General features: G+C 38.8%; 1 protein-coding gene across 1 annotated transcript in view; it reads right to left on the reverse strand.

The window, feature by feature from the left end:
- Positions 1–3449: 3449 nt before the first annotated feature.
- Positions 3450–16653, reverse strand: part of STX7 (syntaxin 7) — a 45620-nt gene continuing 32416 nt past the window's right edge. The window contains exons 3-10 of the mRNA XM_062186773.1: positions 14188–14257; positions 13822–13915; positions 13082–13219; positions 12251–12303; positions 11397–11493; positions 9798–9870; positions 6318–6400; positions 3450–4712 (exon numbers count right to left, since the gene is read on the reverse strand). Coding sequence (XP_062042757.1) covers positions 4620–4712; positions 6318–6400; positions 9798–9870; positions 11397–11493; positions 12251–12303; positions 13082–13219; positions 13822–13915; positions 14188–14257 — 701 coding nt within the window. The 3' untranslated portion in view covers positions 3450–4619. The remainder of the gene's footprint in view (positions 4713–6317; positions 6401–9797; positions 9871–11396; positions 11494–12250; positions 12304–13081; positions 13220–13821; positions 13916–14187; positions 14258–16653) is intronic.

Consider the following 16653-nt stretch of genomic DNA (forward strand, 5'->3'; position numbering starts at 1 on the left):
AAGTAGGCCATGCTAGGAGCCAGGGATTCCATCTGTTTTTCCAAAGTAGGGTGCAGTAGCCCAAGCACTTGAGCTGTCATCAGCTGCTTTCCTAGGAGCATTAGCAGGGAGCTAGATCAGAACCGATGATCTAATATGGGATGCCAGGGATACAAGAAGTGCCATAATCTTTGCAGCCGCAATGGTGGCCCCAGTTCCAGGATCTTAACACACATAGACTCTGTTTTCATTGATAAAATGAACTTGCTTACCCTCTAACAGCAGTTCTGAATTTTTCCATCAAAGAATCCCTAATGGAAGAGAAAAGAATGGGATGAGGTTTCCACTTCCTGTGGTTTACACTACCTCTGTATATCACAATGAGTTCACTATGGTACTAGATGGTCACTTCAACACCACTGCCTCCTCCTTCTAGAATGTTCTCTGAATTGCATAGAAGCCAAAAACTACTATTTCCCCAAATTTCCTTTGCTCCTTGGCTCTAAGTTAAGAGTTGATCAATGAGAGGTGTTTCCATGGGAGGTCATCCTTCCTCAGAATGTGACTGAAAGAAGTGTGGGAGGGACTGGACACAGGAACCTCACAGCAGTCTGATCCTTTGCAAGTCACTTGTTGCTTGGTGCTAGTAACAGCTGAGATGTGGGTGACAGCACCTTGAGACCCACAGGCTGCACACTGAGAAGGCAGGAGCCCTGCATGTCTTCAAGCTAAATGGGACTTCCTGAGAAGTCCATGCTCCAGTGCTGCAAACACCTTCTCTCTCCCACCCTCTGATGCCAGAGGCTTCTCTCAACAGCTTTATGTTTCCAATGCATTGAGTAGTTTTTGTTTTCCTGAATGATGTGTGAAATATTTAAAGTTAGCATGAAGGAAAAAAAAAGTGTTCACCTGTCAACTTCATGACACACTGCTTTATCCAGTCTACTGAGTGGAAAATCTAAAGTTTGGCACTCACGACATAGCTTTCTTGGTACAAAATGTATGCATTTCTTTAAAGATTTATTAATTTATTTGAAAGTCAGAGTTACACAGAGAGAGAAGGAGAGGCAGAGAGAGAGAGAGAGAGCATCCATCCACTGGTTCACTCCCCAGTTGGTTGCAACTGCCGGAGCTGCACTGATCCGAAGTCAAGAGCCAGGAGCTTCCTTTGGGTCTTCCCACGTTGGTGCAGAGCCCCAAGGACTTGGGCCATCTTCTATTGATTTCCCAGGCCATAGTAGAGCTTAATATGAAGTGGAGCAGCTGGGACTTGAACCGGTGCCCATATGGGATGCCAGTGCTGCAGGCGGTGACTTTACCTTCTACACCGCAGCACCAGCCCCAATTTTATCATTTTTAACAAAAGCAGTGAAGACACTGAATGACCCAGAGGCAACCTCTTTAAGGAGCAGTTTTTTGGTCACCAACACAGATGCTGTTGGGCTCTGAGCATGCTCAACTGACTCAACTCCAGACAATGTGTTCATGGGTTCCTGTCCGACTGAGCTCCATCCATTATACATCATTTACAGATGACCCCCTGCCTACTGAAAAACACCTCATTGTCTTGAAACAGCATGCTATTCTTTTACCATCAATCATTTTGTAAAATGAAAACATTTTCTAATATTTAATGTCCAATACATTGGGCCAAATATCTGTTGCCACTCCATCATTCAGCTTAAGAGGTGAGTTAATCTGTGTTGTTCAGATGTGTCACTTGATAAGAATTTTCCTTAGTTTGTCTCAAACTGATTGACATGCTGTTGGTCATGAAAATATCTCTCATTTTATTTTCTGTAGTGCAATCTTTCCCTTTCAAAGTGATTCTAAAACTGATCTTAAGGAAAATGTCAAAAAAGGTTTCTTTGTTTCCCCTGATTGAGCTACTGTATGATGTAGTTCATTTAATTTTTTTCTAATGAAGACTATTCTTACATTCCAAGTATTTTGTGAAAATTTTCCACTCAAAACAGTGTTTCTTAGGGGCTGACATTGGGGCATAGTAGGTTAAGTTCCTGCCTGCAACACCAATATCCCATGAGTGCTGGCTCAAGTACAGTCTGCTCTACTTACAATGCAGTAGAAGATGGCCCAGGTACTTAGGCCTCTGCTACCTACGTGGGCGACCCAGATGGGGTTTCTGACTCCTGGCTTCAGCCTGGCCCAGCCCCAGTAGTTGTGGCTATTTGGGGAATGAACTAGCATATGGAAGGTCTCTCTTTCTCTCTTTCTCTCTCTCTCTCTCTCTGAACCAGCATATGGGAGATCTCTCTCTCTCTATCTCTAACTCTTTCAAATAAGTAAAATAAACCTAAAAAAAAAAATTCGAAGTTTCTGTGTTAAAAAGAGAAAAGAATGCAAGCCACTAAAGTTCCTGCTTTAAGTCATTGTTTCTTGTGTCTGTTAAAATAATAATAAAATAAAATAAAATAATAGGGGGCAGGCATTATAACACAGCAGGAGCCACCACTTGGAATGCATCCCATATTGGTGTGCCTGGTTTGAGTTCAGGTTACTCTACTACCCATCCAGTTTTCTGCTAATGGTGCAATCTGGGAAGCAGCAGCTCCATGGCTCTGGTAACTGAGTCCTTGCCATCCAGGTGGGAGACCCAGATGGAGTTCTAGCTCTCAGGTTTGACCTGGCTGTTGTCGGCATTTGGGGAGTGAAACTGCAGATGCAAGATATGTCTTTCTCTCGCTGTTACTTTGTCTTTTAAATAAGTAAATAAACATTAAAAATGATAATTTTTAATCATAATTTATAAATAGTTCATTTTAAATGAAAGTACTAAAATTATGCCAAAAATAATATTTAAAAATGCTTCGGTTGTTACTGGGAAATCACTGTGAAGTAACAGAAGTAAATGCACTTGGCTGTATGAGAATAAACATTCTATCAAGTGCAATTGTCACAAACAACACAAAACAATTTGATTTGTGGAAGCCACTGGGACTTCTATGTAGCTGAAGATGCTAGTTTATCACATGAAACAGCAGGTGCTCTTACAAAGAAAGACATAATCTAGCAGGCCTGGTGGACCTCTGCTGACCACTGAGCAGGTGTTACTGGTGTGAATTCTCCCTGAAACGCCCATCTGCTCACTAAAGCAATTGGATTCTGGCAACACAGTGTCTCAAAGTTCTAATTACTCCTCACTCATTCACAAAAAAAAAAAAAAAAAAAAAAAAAAAAAAAAAAAAAAAAAAAATTCTCCATAGTTCCTTTTGTGGAACAAACTGAGTTTTGCTGACATGCAAAGAAGCTTCTAGTAATTAGTACAAAACTAGTCCAGATCCCCAAAATAAGAACTGTGAGTAAAGCAGTGATCCCAAAAGATGTGGAATGGTCACCGTGCACGGGGTTACACCTACAGTGTTGAGACTCTAAGCAGCACAGACAAAAAGGTGAGTTAAGTGTTGGCTCTGTGAAAGTAACTTCTGCCTTACGAAACAGACCTATTGGAACACCTTTCAAATCACTTTTATTGTGGTTGCAAAGACACAATTAACTTTCTTAGGGTTTCATATGTTCCCATTTGAAGTGTCAGCTTGCTGTGTTAAACACTGCCTCTACTATGAACCTGCTATATTAGAACCTTATAAAATACAAACTAGAAACTAAGATTACCTTCTTTACAGTATTCAGATTAGTTAAAACAACATTGATTTTCAAAGGCAAGGAAATCGGCAAACATCCAATTTCTTTTCTAAGGAAAGATGGTACAAAATGACACACAACAAACACTAAATTCTAAATAATTAGGTGGTCAAAACCAGTAATTGTGGGAAAGCTGTTTCCCAAAAGTAATTCTGACCCACAGATTCACAAGTAATCATTATCTTATAGGTCCCAATGGAAGGTAAATAATAGCCTGCAAAGCCAGATGGTATTATTAAGAGAGTTTAGTGGAGTAACAAGTGGGGATCTTCAGAACTGAAACAGAATAAATGTTGGTATTGATATTTCATACTCTTCCTCCACGTTACATTAAACATTCATAGTAACAATACTTTCTCTGTAAACATCACACTTAAATAGACCATATGTAAAAACAATCTATCCTTAGTATTTTTACTAGACAATCTACAGCAAATGCTTAGTATATACATATCAGGAGTATGAGATATAATAGGATATTTTTCACTGATTTCATTCAGAGTAAACAAGGGTCTCAAAAGAAAACAAACAGTAAAAGTGAAAGAGATCATTTGTGCTGTTTGTGAACCAGACCAGAACTAACGTTACAGATTTTGGTACAGATTTGGGCACATGTTACCGAGTAACAGAGAGATGCACACAGGACACACACAGCTTTAAACTGACGAATTCCAAAAACTAAATCAAATAGGGTAAATAAATTATAAATGAAATGCCTATACATTGTGGGCAAAAACCTAACAGTTATTAAATTGAAAACCATGAGAGTTATGCCAGCAATATTTAGAAAAACTTTCATTATTAGAAAATACCAGATTTAATTCAAAGGAAACTCCCCCTACCCCCAAGCCCTCCATAAAAATAACAAAAAGTATGGGAACCCTCCTTTATGCAACAGCTTTGGGAAAAAAAAAGTGGTTACAGGAGTCTCCCCATGTGATAGACAATGTAGTGCAATAGTATTCTCCTTGATAACTTCAGCTGCTCAGCTTCCATATAAGGAGACCAACAATGAAAGCTCCAATGACGAGGATTAAAATGATGATGCACAGGGTTTTTCTGGATTTGCGCTGAAGATGCAAACACAAATAAAAAGCCATAAATTTAGTGGAGTATCTCTATAGAAACTGAAAACAATTTGGTTCATTTTTTGTAGAGTAAGGTCAATAGTTTATTGCCCTCAAATTTTGGGGTATGTTTTTTGTTTCTCAAACATGTGTCAAATACATTAGAGCACTACTCTTTCAAAAAAATTTTACCCAGAGAGTAAATTTTTGTTAGTAAGTTTTCTGCAGGTTGGCTTAAAAAGAGAGAGACTTAAAATTACTGACTTAAGCAGTAGGTTGAGGTTACCTATGAATGCGAAGAACAGCTGGAAAGTTTTACATTTTTAAAGTTTATCAAAAAGTTGCTATTAAAAAACAAGTTCCCTGAAAATCCCAGCAAGTATAAATGTTTGGCAACTTTTTCCTAAAGTAAATTTGTTTCCAAAATCATTCCCATTGTTTAACATTAATAGAAACTGCACTCCAGATCTCACCATACAAATAAAAACTACATACCTAACCCAATTATAAAGCTGTTATTCAAAATACAAAGATTAAGAATTTTGTTCCATTCTCCACTCTTGGCTCAGCTGTAGGTCTCTCTATTTTATTAATGGCTTGTGTACCTCACACCAACATGTAGAAGTTGTTTTTTCTTATTAAAGCAGAAACATTTATATATTTACTTGGTCAACTAGAAGTAGTACAAAATATACCAAAAGATACATTTGCAACTTTTGAATTACCCTGAAAATCATGAATACTTTCAGTATCCACAAAGTCATCTGATTTTTCAACTGAGTACTTCTTACGTATTAAACACAATTTTGCTAACGTTCCAATGTCATCATGCACAGATATTTTCTCCTGACTCCACTCGGTTACGCAGACAGACAGGTAACAGCGTGTGCCTTACTGAGACACCACAGGTGTGCCACTGTGGTGCATCTGTTGCCAGGGGTGCTCCCCTGATATGGGATAATGTTAGGTCCTGGGGTGTTGCTGCTTCAAGAAAATTTATTCCTTTCCTTTTTGCTCACAGTTCATCCAAACGAGAAGCATCACAGTCGGCAAACACTTATGTTTAGTAAGTTTATTATCAAGACTTCCAGGTAGAACCTTTAGGAAAGCTGCCTCTTTTTGAAGCACTATATTGCTTGACTCTCTCCTTGTCCTTTCGGGGCCCCTGGGAATTAAGTTTGGGAGCAGCTCCCAGACCTAGGGTCCAGGGTCCACAAGGAAGAAGAAATTTAAACCTGGAAATTCATCTACATCCTCCAAAATCCAAAATCCACACAAAGCCACATCAAACCTAGTCGCTGATAAACTCTACATTTCAGTAATTATACCCTCAGGACTCTAAACACTGAATACCCCATTCCTGTGTCCTGCAGAAACTCTGGTTCAACCCTGAGGCCATACAGGCTAATACCAATTTTAAACTGACAGGCATATTTCTGATGCCTTTTATATGAGATTTTAAAATTTAATATCTCCAGTCACCTTAAATCTGATTATACACATGCATGCACATGTGTTCCCTCTAACTGTTTGTCTCTCTCTCCCTCCACCCTTTTAGCCCTTGACAAAAGGCTGAGTTATAGGAAAATTTTTTACAGATGACCTTACCTGATAATCTGCTGCCCTTGACAGCTGCTGATTTGCTTGTTGAACATGCACCTCTGCGTTTTCTACATTGGCTTCTATGCTGTCTTTAAAACAAAACACACACCCACAAAACTGTTAAATGTGTATGATGATGCCTCAGTAATAAATCACTAGATTTTATTCAAAGTAAGATTAAGTATGCTTAGTATCCAAAGTTAATGTTAGTGCAGATTTTTTAAACCTGGCTATAATTTTTCTCTAACTACTTCTAAGATGACTCAAGCAATACACAAAATATTTGAAGAAAAGAACCTGGTGATTTTCATGGCACTGCCAACTCCCGTGTGACCTGGCAACCCCTGGGGAAGTATTGCCACCAAGCAATGACCAAAGCAGGGTCGGCATTAAGGCTTGCCTCAGCCTCACACATCACAGCTTGTTCCCTTCTCAAGACCAGTGTGCAAAATCTTCTCGCTAACAAACACTTTCTTCACCGTGTCAGAAAAAACAGTATCAAAGAATACTATTTCAATAGTATTTCAATAGTATTTCAATAGTATTCCAAAGAATACTATTTCAACAGAAGGACCCCCCTGCACCCCCCAAAGATCTGAACACTAAAACTTGGTCACCTATGTATATTTTTAAATATTAAATTATCACGTTAGTTTGTAAAATTTCTCACCCTGTGTCTTTGTAAATGCAACCTACTTTAAATGATTAGCGCGTAATACCTGTGTACTATCTAGTTGGCATCTGGCTAACTAAGCCTCTGATAACTTTTACTTAGAGTAAATACAGAGTTCCACAGCCATCATCAATCTACTTCTGTACAGACACCTAGGTTTCACAAGGACCCATGGTCTCCTCTACTGGCAGAAGCATCTTCCCACCCTCCTCTGGCATGCAGGTGGAACAGGGGTCTCTTTTTACATGACAGCCCCTGCCTCTTCCTCCTCCCCACCAACTTTCCATTTTAAAGCTCATGGTTGATTTGCTAAATTCATCCAGATTGGCCTCCTGGTTGCAGACACCCATAAATTTCATGATCTTTTCCAGTCATTCTTGAACTTTTTAGATACTGATCCACTGATACTCTCTTCAACACTTCTTTTATGATGCTTATTGGTGATTTCAATATTCAGTGGCTGATCCTTTTAAAACCCTGACCTCTCAATGCCTGAACTATGGCTTTTGCAAAGACTTTGTCAGTTACCCCAGCTACCCATTTTCATAGTTACATCCCAAACGTTGTCATTACCAATTACTACAACTGCTCCAAAATCACAATGGCAAGGATCTAATTCTCTGAATACCACCTGCTCAGCTCACTCCCTCTAATACCTGATGCCATCAAGTATCCCAATACCTTTTCACTGTCCCTAACATACTCCATTATCTCATTCTCCTTTTCACCTTAAACAAGCAATTGTTTCTTTCAATCATCCTCAGCTCCCTTGCTCCCCTGCTCTAGCTATGTTTCTGTGACAAAGATCTGACCAGCATCTATGCAGTTGAACATGGATTCAAAAAAGAATACCCTTATGCTGAACTTAATTCATGTTATTGTCACTATTGCCAAGCAAGCTTCATTTCCCTAACTCCTAGAAGGCTATGTCACACCTTCTCTTCTTTCTGTGTCCTCCACATGCCTCCTCAGGCATTATCACTTTCAGTCAGTACTTCGATTTGCAGCTCATTGAAATAACAGGAAACATCAGAAGACATTTCTGCACCTCCTACGACCCTCTTTACCAAATACTTGCAAGGTCTGTGTGCTCTGACTTCTCTCCTCTTGTTAGGAACTTTCAGGCAGAGCCAACCTTTCCATTCGTGCACTTTATCCTATTCCTTATCATTCATCTCAAGATACCAGTCCATGAATCTTCCTCTTCTTCACTTAGCATTAAATTTAACATAGTCAGGAATTATTGATCTCAACCAGCCAAATTTGCTCTAGTCAGAGATTCTCCATGTCAGAAAATAGCAATTCCACCAGTGAGAGTGGACCAAGTCAAAACCTTAGAGTGATTCTTAATCTCTCTCTCTCACCTATACCCAACCAGTCAGTAAACCTTTTTTGGCCCTACCTTTTTTAAAATATCCAGAGTTCCTTTACCACTTTTCTGCTTCTATCCTGACCCAAGTCAACATGAATGCTTACCTGGATTACTACAATAGCTGTTTAACTGGTCTCCTTGCTTTAGGTCTTGCCACTCTAATGTGTGTTCTCAAGCCAATAGTCATGGCAACCCAAGCTGGGCCACAATAGTCCTCTGCTCACATCCTCCCATGGCTTCCCATTCATCATTAATAACCACAGTCTTCACACTGGCTCAGGCTCCTGCATGATGCTATCCTCTTCGACCTAAAGCATGATCTCTACTTGCTTCTTGCTTTAGGCACTCTTGCAAACTGCCTGGAACACTTTCTCTTTCTTTCCCCCTTGCCTCTCTGAATACTTCACTAATCTGTCACCCTCAATTATTTCCTGGCTAGCCTACATAAAGCAGCAACTCCTCCACCCCCAGTAATCCCATCGCCCACCCTGGTCTTGCTCTCCCCATGGTACTTACAAACATCTATTTGCCACTTTTTTCTTTTTAAAATTGTCTCCCTGTTCCCTCAATTATAAGATCCATGAAGGAAGCACCCTTTATCTGCTTTGTAATTTTGGCTGAATCCTCAATGCTCAGACATAGCAGTACTTAATAAACATTTGTTGGATGAATGAATAAATTGAACTTTGGAATTTTACCTTGTGATTTACTGGGGCCACAGAGGATAATAAGAAGTACAAACAGTAATTGTGTTAAAATAACAGTGCAAGTATTTCAATTAAACCAAACTCAGAAATCACTGTCTGCGTTAGATATACCCACAGGTGTATCTGCTAATTTCAAAGTGATAAAATGACTAAGATCCTGACCAACGCAATTACACCTTAATTGAAAAACTATTACATTAAAAACTTAAGAGATTTTTAGTGATTCTTTTTAAAAAATAATTTTAAAAATCATTCCTAGCATCTAAGTAATATTACTAAACTAATTTACCAAAAATCTGTTAGAATGAAAGATCAAATGAATAAGCATTCCTTAGAAACTAAAATAGAAGGCAGCATGCAACTACAAACACTGCAGGTTTCTCCAAAATTCTGGTGTTATGACAACTAAATTGGGATAAAACTGAACCCAGAGGCTCTGGAAAGAAGCTGGAATGATGTTACATGGTGCCTTCCAGGGTCTCCACAATGCTGGGCCCTGATTAAATTTGGGGCTTCTGAAATAAAGGAAGCTGGTCATTTCAAACATGAGGAGCCAAATCCAAGGTCTGGTTTAGATCATGCCAAAGGTGATACTGTGCTACGGGAGAGACTAGGCTTTTGATTCCAGGAGAATTGAAAAGAGAGAGAAAAGAAGCAGTTACTAGTACTTGAGAAAGTTGCCACAAATAGCTGGCACATTTCTACTCTGTGAAATGTAAATCAGTAGGACTTACCTATCACATCTCCTTGTTCATGAATCATCATTCCCAAGTCTTTAAATATTTCATTAATATCCATAATATCAGCCTAAGAGAAAAAGGCACATTGAACTATCAGAAATTCAGTCCTTATTTCACGAAAGGGGAAAGTTATAAAAAGATCCAAACCAACACTAACAAGTAAGTGAGCATGCCTCTAGCTTTAATACATAAATTGTGGAAATGTCGGGAAACTACTTTACTATGCAGTCCTAAATAAACAGACTTTGAACAAGAGTCACCAGTTCTCTAAAATAAATAAATAAATAAAAAATATGTCAGGTGAGGCAGGATGGAAATGAAAGATCTCTTCCAGAGAGGAGCCATGGGATACAGAGCTGATTTCCTACAACCTCATAATTTTATCACAAGTATATCTGCTTAGAAGAGTATAAAATAGTCTTACAACAGCCTTCTAGCAAAAAATTGCACATCAGTTTGAGAATTTAAAATAATAAAATGCTAAGTATAAACACAAAGCCTCACATTAAATAGCCAAATATGCCTGGGGTGTGGAAGGGTGGCAGTGTGGTGCAGCAAGCTAAGCTGCTGCCTACAATACTAGGATACTGGAGGAATGGTTCGAATCCCAGGTGCTCCGCTTCTGATCCAGCTCTTTGCTAATGTGCTTGGGAAGGCAGGGAAGAATGGCCCAAGCACTTGGACAAGTGCCACCCATACAAGAGACCCAGATGGAGCTCTAGGCTCCTGGCTATCACTCTCGTGCTCTCTTTCTCCTTCAAATAAAAAAAAAAATTTTTTTCGAATACACAACAGGTTGGTGAAGTTACAAATTTTACTATTCGATAAGGAAGTTAAAATTTTACTAATCTTTTGCTCAGTTGGGTGGGGAAAGTCACATATTCATCATGTGCCCATCTGTAAAATGACAATGGCAGTGCCACAGTGAACCACAGCAGCACTCATTTCAAAAAGTTCATGGAAAATGCACACAATGAAAAAACTATCCATGGATTTCAAATTTTTTTGTATCAAAATAAACATATTTTAATTCCATTTTCCATGAGCGTTTTTAGTTTTTATGAGGAGTAAATGAGATGATTAACAAAAAGAATTTATCACATCCTGTCTGGCATATGGAAGATCCTCAACAAATTGCAGCCATTGTAGTTGTTCTTAGCCCACCTTCTAGGAATGAGGCAGGTTCACAAGAAATATGACCTGAATCTCTTTGGTCTTTTTGGTATCAAACACACTGAAGAGAAACAAGATGCTTTTAAAGACACTGGAAAAAGTCTTACACATTCTGGTGTGAGGTGCACCGTGTTCCACGGGAGGCCATCCAGATTCTCTGAACAGACGGACACTCTCAGTACTAAGGTGACTTTTAGATAACTTTACAAAATTAAAAAAAGATCGGGATAGCTCATCTCAGCACAAATACTAAGAGACTTTCTTTAAAAAAATAATTATTCTAATTACTAGAAATGCCACCAAATTGACACATTTTTTTTGGTTTTCTCTCTTGATCCCTCTCCCAGAGTTATCCCAGAATCTAGAGAACAAACTCACAAAGAGCAGAGGAGCAGCCCAACTCTACAATGCAAGGCTTACTTCAAGTTGCCTGATAGAAGACTCTCTCTCATGAATAAGGCGGAGATCATCCTCTGTGATTTCCTCATCCTGCACCTGCACTTGAGGCTGGGTTTGGCTGATAAAAAAAAGATAATATGGAAAGGGGAAAGACTACTATTTAAGACAATGGAACTTAATTCCTATTTCAGAAATACTAACCAGAATACTTTATTCTTCAAAGTCAGATAATTGCTCACTTAAGTTCTCTAAAAATATAACAGATACAGTAATCAAAGTCTATTCATTTTCATTCCATTAGTATTATCGTATATGGGTTAAGAGTAATTAATTACTGAACGCTATATTTTGGCAACTGGGTTTTCTGGTTGACTTAGAGTTCCCATACAGAAATAATGTGGTTAAAAGTTAATCTGGGGCTGGCATTTGGCCTAGTGGTTAAGATGCCAGTTAAGACATCTGCATCTCATATCAGAGTGCCTGAGTTCTACTTCCAGCTCTAGCTACTGATTCCAGCTTCCTGCCAAGGGAGACAACAAGTGATGATACAAGTTGCTAAATTTCTGTCACCTACATAAGAGACCTGGATTGGGATTGAATTCCTGGCTCCGTGCAGGCATTTGGGGATAGAACCAGTCAATGGGGACACTTGATGTCTCTCAAATAGATCGATATAAAAAAAGTCAATGTGTGTTTGGAAAAATTATTTCTTATTTTGAAAATTTCTCAAATTTTTTAATCTGTTTTCAATGTATAAACAATTTAGGATATTTATGATATAGCACATTGAATATATACTTAATATTGTTCCAGGAACTATAATGTATAACTTTGTAAAATTATCTTTCAATATACACAATGTTTGCATTTCTTACCTTTCCCAGGATACAAGATTCCTTTCTTTTGAACTGTCCTCAGGAAAACCACCCTGAATAATTCAGTAACAAGATGGCTTGAGAATAGGCAAAGAAATCAAGAACACAAAAACATAAAAAACACATTTTCCCTACTAATCTAAACTGATTTTTGTGTATTCATGTGTGTGTAGAAAAATAAGTTCTTATTCTAATATTTTTAGGTCAACTGCTTCAAGTAATCCTAGGCTAACAAGAAGGAATTCATTGAATATTCTCAAGGGCCAAATAATAAATATTATTTGGTTAAGATTTAAGGTAGTGTAGGAATTTCTGCATTAAAGAAAAAGAAACAACTTGTGTAGTTTTTGAGGGAAATGAAAATGAGTTTAACTCAAAATTCCACTTGAAAGTCATCTTTTCATTTATTTTTCCCAGGTTTATATTCATTTTTGATATTCTAAGGAAATATTCACTCTGCTCCTCTCTATCACCCCTGTATAAGCCAGGAGTAAAGTGCTATCTACACCAGCACATACACAAGTGGAAAGCCTTAGTACCAAGTCAGTATAATACTACTTACTCAACATCCTGACCTGATACCTAATCTTTTTGGAGAAAATGTTTCAATATTTTTATATAATCTATCATCCTTTGTTCTATGACATGGACAAAACAAGCAGTTATAGAAAACCATCTCCCTGGTAAAAATTGAGCAGAAAAGCCACAAAATAAATATTCAGCTGTTGATTTCCATGACAGATATTCTCATTATCTGTATAATCACACTAATGTAGACTTCTGTGGAGTTCTTGTCCAGCTCACTTTTACAATGCCTTTTAAAATACTTACAGACACTCTGGAACTGGCTCTTACACGAGCAACAAACTCTTTCTCTCTCTCAGCAGCTTGCCTCTGGACCTTCTGAAAGTTTGTCAGTGATGTCGTGAATTCAGCCACTAAGCGATCCTTCTGTATTTTCCTCTGACGCTACAGGAAAGGAGGGAGAGCCTGCTAGAATCAAGCCCTGCAGGTCAACAGAACTTCAGACAGTTGTCTCACACTTAATCCTGAAACTGTCACTCACTCTCCAATGACAGGGCCTTCCTGACCACTCCAGGTAACATTTTCACAGCATGGTCAAACTCTGCGCACTCTCACCTGCTTTGAGGCTGACGGCGCATTCTGCTGGATTTCTCACTTCAAGTTTTCATCCCGCTAAAGACTGGGTCAGGATTTTGAGGTTAACTTGCATTGAGAAAGTAAGGAAGAAGCTACGTGCCCCTAGCAACCTCACATCTTGAGTGTGTGTGCCACATGGAGTCAGTCCTGGAAGGCCAGGAAGCAATTATTCAGGAAGCATTTTCTGAGTACTGACTTAATTATGGGCCAGGGCAAATGCATGGAAATAATTTTTGCTTTATTGAACCACAGGATACTACCTGAGCAATTAAATATAGTTTTGTGTTCTGTGAACTAATCTCAAATAGAATTTTTTTGCCCCTTAATTTCCTCTCTAGCATAACAGTTCAAAGATCCCACAACGCATTTGATTTCTTTCACATATCAACATGGGTCTTAAAACTTGATACCTGTTCACTGGGAGTGGTAGGCAGCGATCCAAATTCTTTAATGTACTTATCAGTTTCTTTGGCAAGTTGGTTAGTATACTGCTGCTTCTGTTGCCTAAAGTGAGAAAACATGCATTACAGCCAAAGAATGGATACATTTCCTGAAGCTATAAATCTGCCACTCCACTGAACCCTTAACAGTTTCCACTTTTTGTAAAGCTACTTATATGTTTATAAACTGGTTCTGCATTTTCCCTATCAAACTTGCCTAAATGTCTGGATAAAACAGCAGGAAAGTTAGCCTTCCAGTGTCTTCTCCAGGGAGGGTAACACTACACACTCTGATAGCAACAAGTTGGTTTCCTTCTCTGTTGTTTAAATACTTACAGCTGTTGCCTCAATTCAGCAGAATCTTGAGGTGTTCCAAGTTGATTCAGGCTCCTTTGTATTTCCACAGCTATTAAAATAGTAAATTAACGTGTTAGAGTCACATAAGTAACACCTTAGAAGTTAATACAAGCTATTGGGTACCTCAAATAAGACAGAAGAGAAAGAAAACACTCAGGAAAAAGACAAACTAAATGGTTTATTTCACTCTAATTAGTAACAAAATGTGTTAGTTTTCAAGAAGAAATTGTGTGGAACCATTAATGTGCAAAACCGCACTAATGATCCAGAAAATCATTTTCCTCCTGATTCCATTGAGACAGTAAGTAGATGTGGTCACAGCGGCACACAGACGTTCACTTGATTGACACAAACGTGAAGAACTGTAACCATTACATATTATATTATGAAGTGAATGAATTACAGCTAATAAATGAAAAAGGAAGGGCCAATGTTGTGATACAGAGGGTTAGGCCGCCCCCGGAGACCTGGCATCCCATTGGAGTGCTGGTTCCAGTCCCAGCTGCTTCGCCTCAGTCCAGTTCCCTGCTAATGTTCCTGGAATGGCAGCAGAAGATGGTTCAAGTATTTGGACCCGGATGGAGTTCCTGACCCCCGGCTTTGCTTTGGCCCAGCCCTGAGTTGCAGCCATTTGGGAAGAGAACTAGCAGATGGAAGAGCTCTCTCTCTCAGGAACTGTACTTCAAATAAATAAATTATTATTTAAAAAATGAGAAAGGAATAATAGAATTAGAAAAAATTGTTTTCAGTTATCTACTGAGTAACTGATTCAGGTAAAGATTCATCAAAGGGTGCTAGAAACTACAGGACACTGATATAAATTCAAATTATTATTGCACAGATGACAAGAATTATAAAACAAATAAAAGTGGGAAAATGTCAATAGGTGAACCCTGTAATGGATTCAATGGACTATTATTTTTTCCCTAGGTTTAGAAATTTAAAATGAAGACTCATGGGTTTAAAAGTCATACTAAGCTCACAATCCAGTCTTAGGACCACTGAAGTTAAAAAAAAACAAACAAACAAACAAAAAACAAAACAAAACAAAACAAAAAACCACAACTCCTCTTGTAATGGATTTCCAGTAGAAATAAGTTTTAGATTTCTAAGAGTGAGAGAAAAAATCCTATTTTGGGGCTGGTACTGTGGCGCAGTGGGTTAAAGCCTCAGCCTGCAGCGCTAGCATCCCATATGGGTGCTGGTTCTAGTTCTGGATGCTCCACTTCCGATCTAGCTCTCTGCAGTGGCCTGGGAAAGAGGCAGAAGATGGCCCAAGTTCTTGGGCCCCTGCACCTGGTGTGGGAGAGCCCAAAGAAGCTCCTGGCTCCTGGCTTCGGATCAACTCGGCTCTGGCCATTGCAGTCATTTGGGGAGTGAACCAGTGGATGGAGGACCTCTCTCTCTTTCTCTCTCTGGATCTACCCCTCTCTGTAACTCTTTCAAATAAGTAAAATAATTTTTTTTTAAAAAAGTAAACAATCCTATTCATTCATTCTTTTTATTTAAAGAAAGTAGTTTTTTAGAGTCATTATTTATTCATGGGATCAAGGGAATGATAAAATATTCCAAAATACAGGATAGCTTTTGTTCACTGAGGATGATATGATAAGCAGTGCTTCCACATCAAAGTGAAAAGTACAAATCCTGGAGAGGAATTACACAGCCAACAGCAACTGCTGTCATTCAGCTCGTTTCAAAGAAATTTCTTTTAACTTTTGTTGGTGTTCATTCTCTTTTCATAGGATAGAGAAATTTTGTTTGCTCTTTTGAGTTTATGGCTGCTTGCCTCTCAACCTCAACATATTTTATTGGACTGCTGTGTTCTAAGGACTTTATTAAAGTTTTGCCCCCTACCTTCAAAAAGTATGTTGATAATAAAATCCTGTGCTATGGGCTTCTGTAGAATAGAGGTAGGTATTTATCTCAGTGCTCATGGCTTCTGTTTTATAAGAAAGATACAGGGGCCAGCACTGTGGTGCAACGGGTTAAGCTACCACTTGCGATGCCGGCATCCCATATGGGCAGTGGTTCATGTCCTGGCTTCTCCACTTTTCATCCAGCTCCTGGCTAATGGCCTGGGAAAAGCAGCAGAAGATGGCCCATGTGCTTGGGCCCCTGTCACCTATGACACCCAGAAGAAGCTCCTGGTTCCTGGCTTTGGCTTGGCTGTTACAGCCACCTGAGGAGTGAATCAGTGGATGGAAGATTCTCTCTCTCTCTCTCTATTTCTCTCTCTCCCTTTCTCTCTATAACTCTTTCAAATAAATAAATAAGTCTTTAAAAAAATCTTTTAAAAAGTCACATTAAGCGAAGAACTAATCAGATTATTTAATAAAAGCCACAAGGAAAACTAACCACTGGCCTACACTTGAGGAACAATTGAAGGCATCATCTGATCAGGTGATAAATGGCCTACGCTAACAAAAACTTGAAATTACTAAC

Source organism: Lepus europaeus, chromosome 3 (genome assembly GCF_033115175.1).
Source record: "Lepus europaeus isolate LE1 chromosome 3, mLepTim1.pri, whole genome shotgun sequence".
Taxonomy (NCBI): Eukaryota; Metazoa; Chordata; class Mammalia; order Lagomorpha; family Leporidae; genus Lepus; species Lepus europaeus.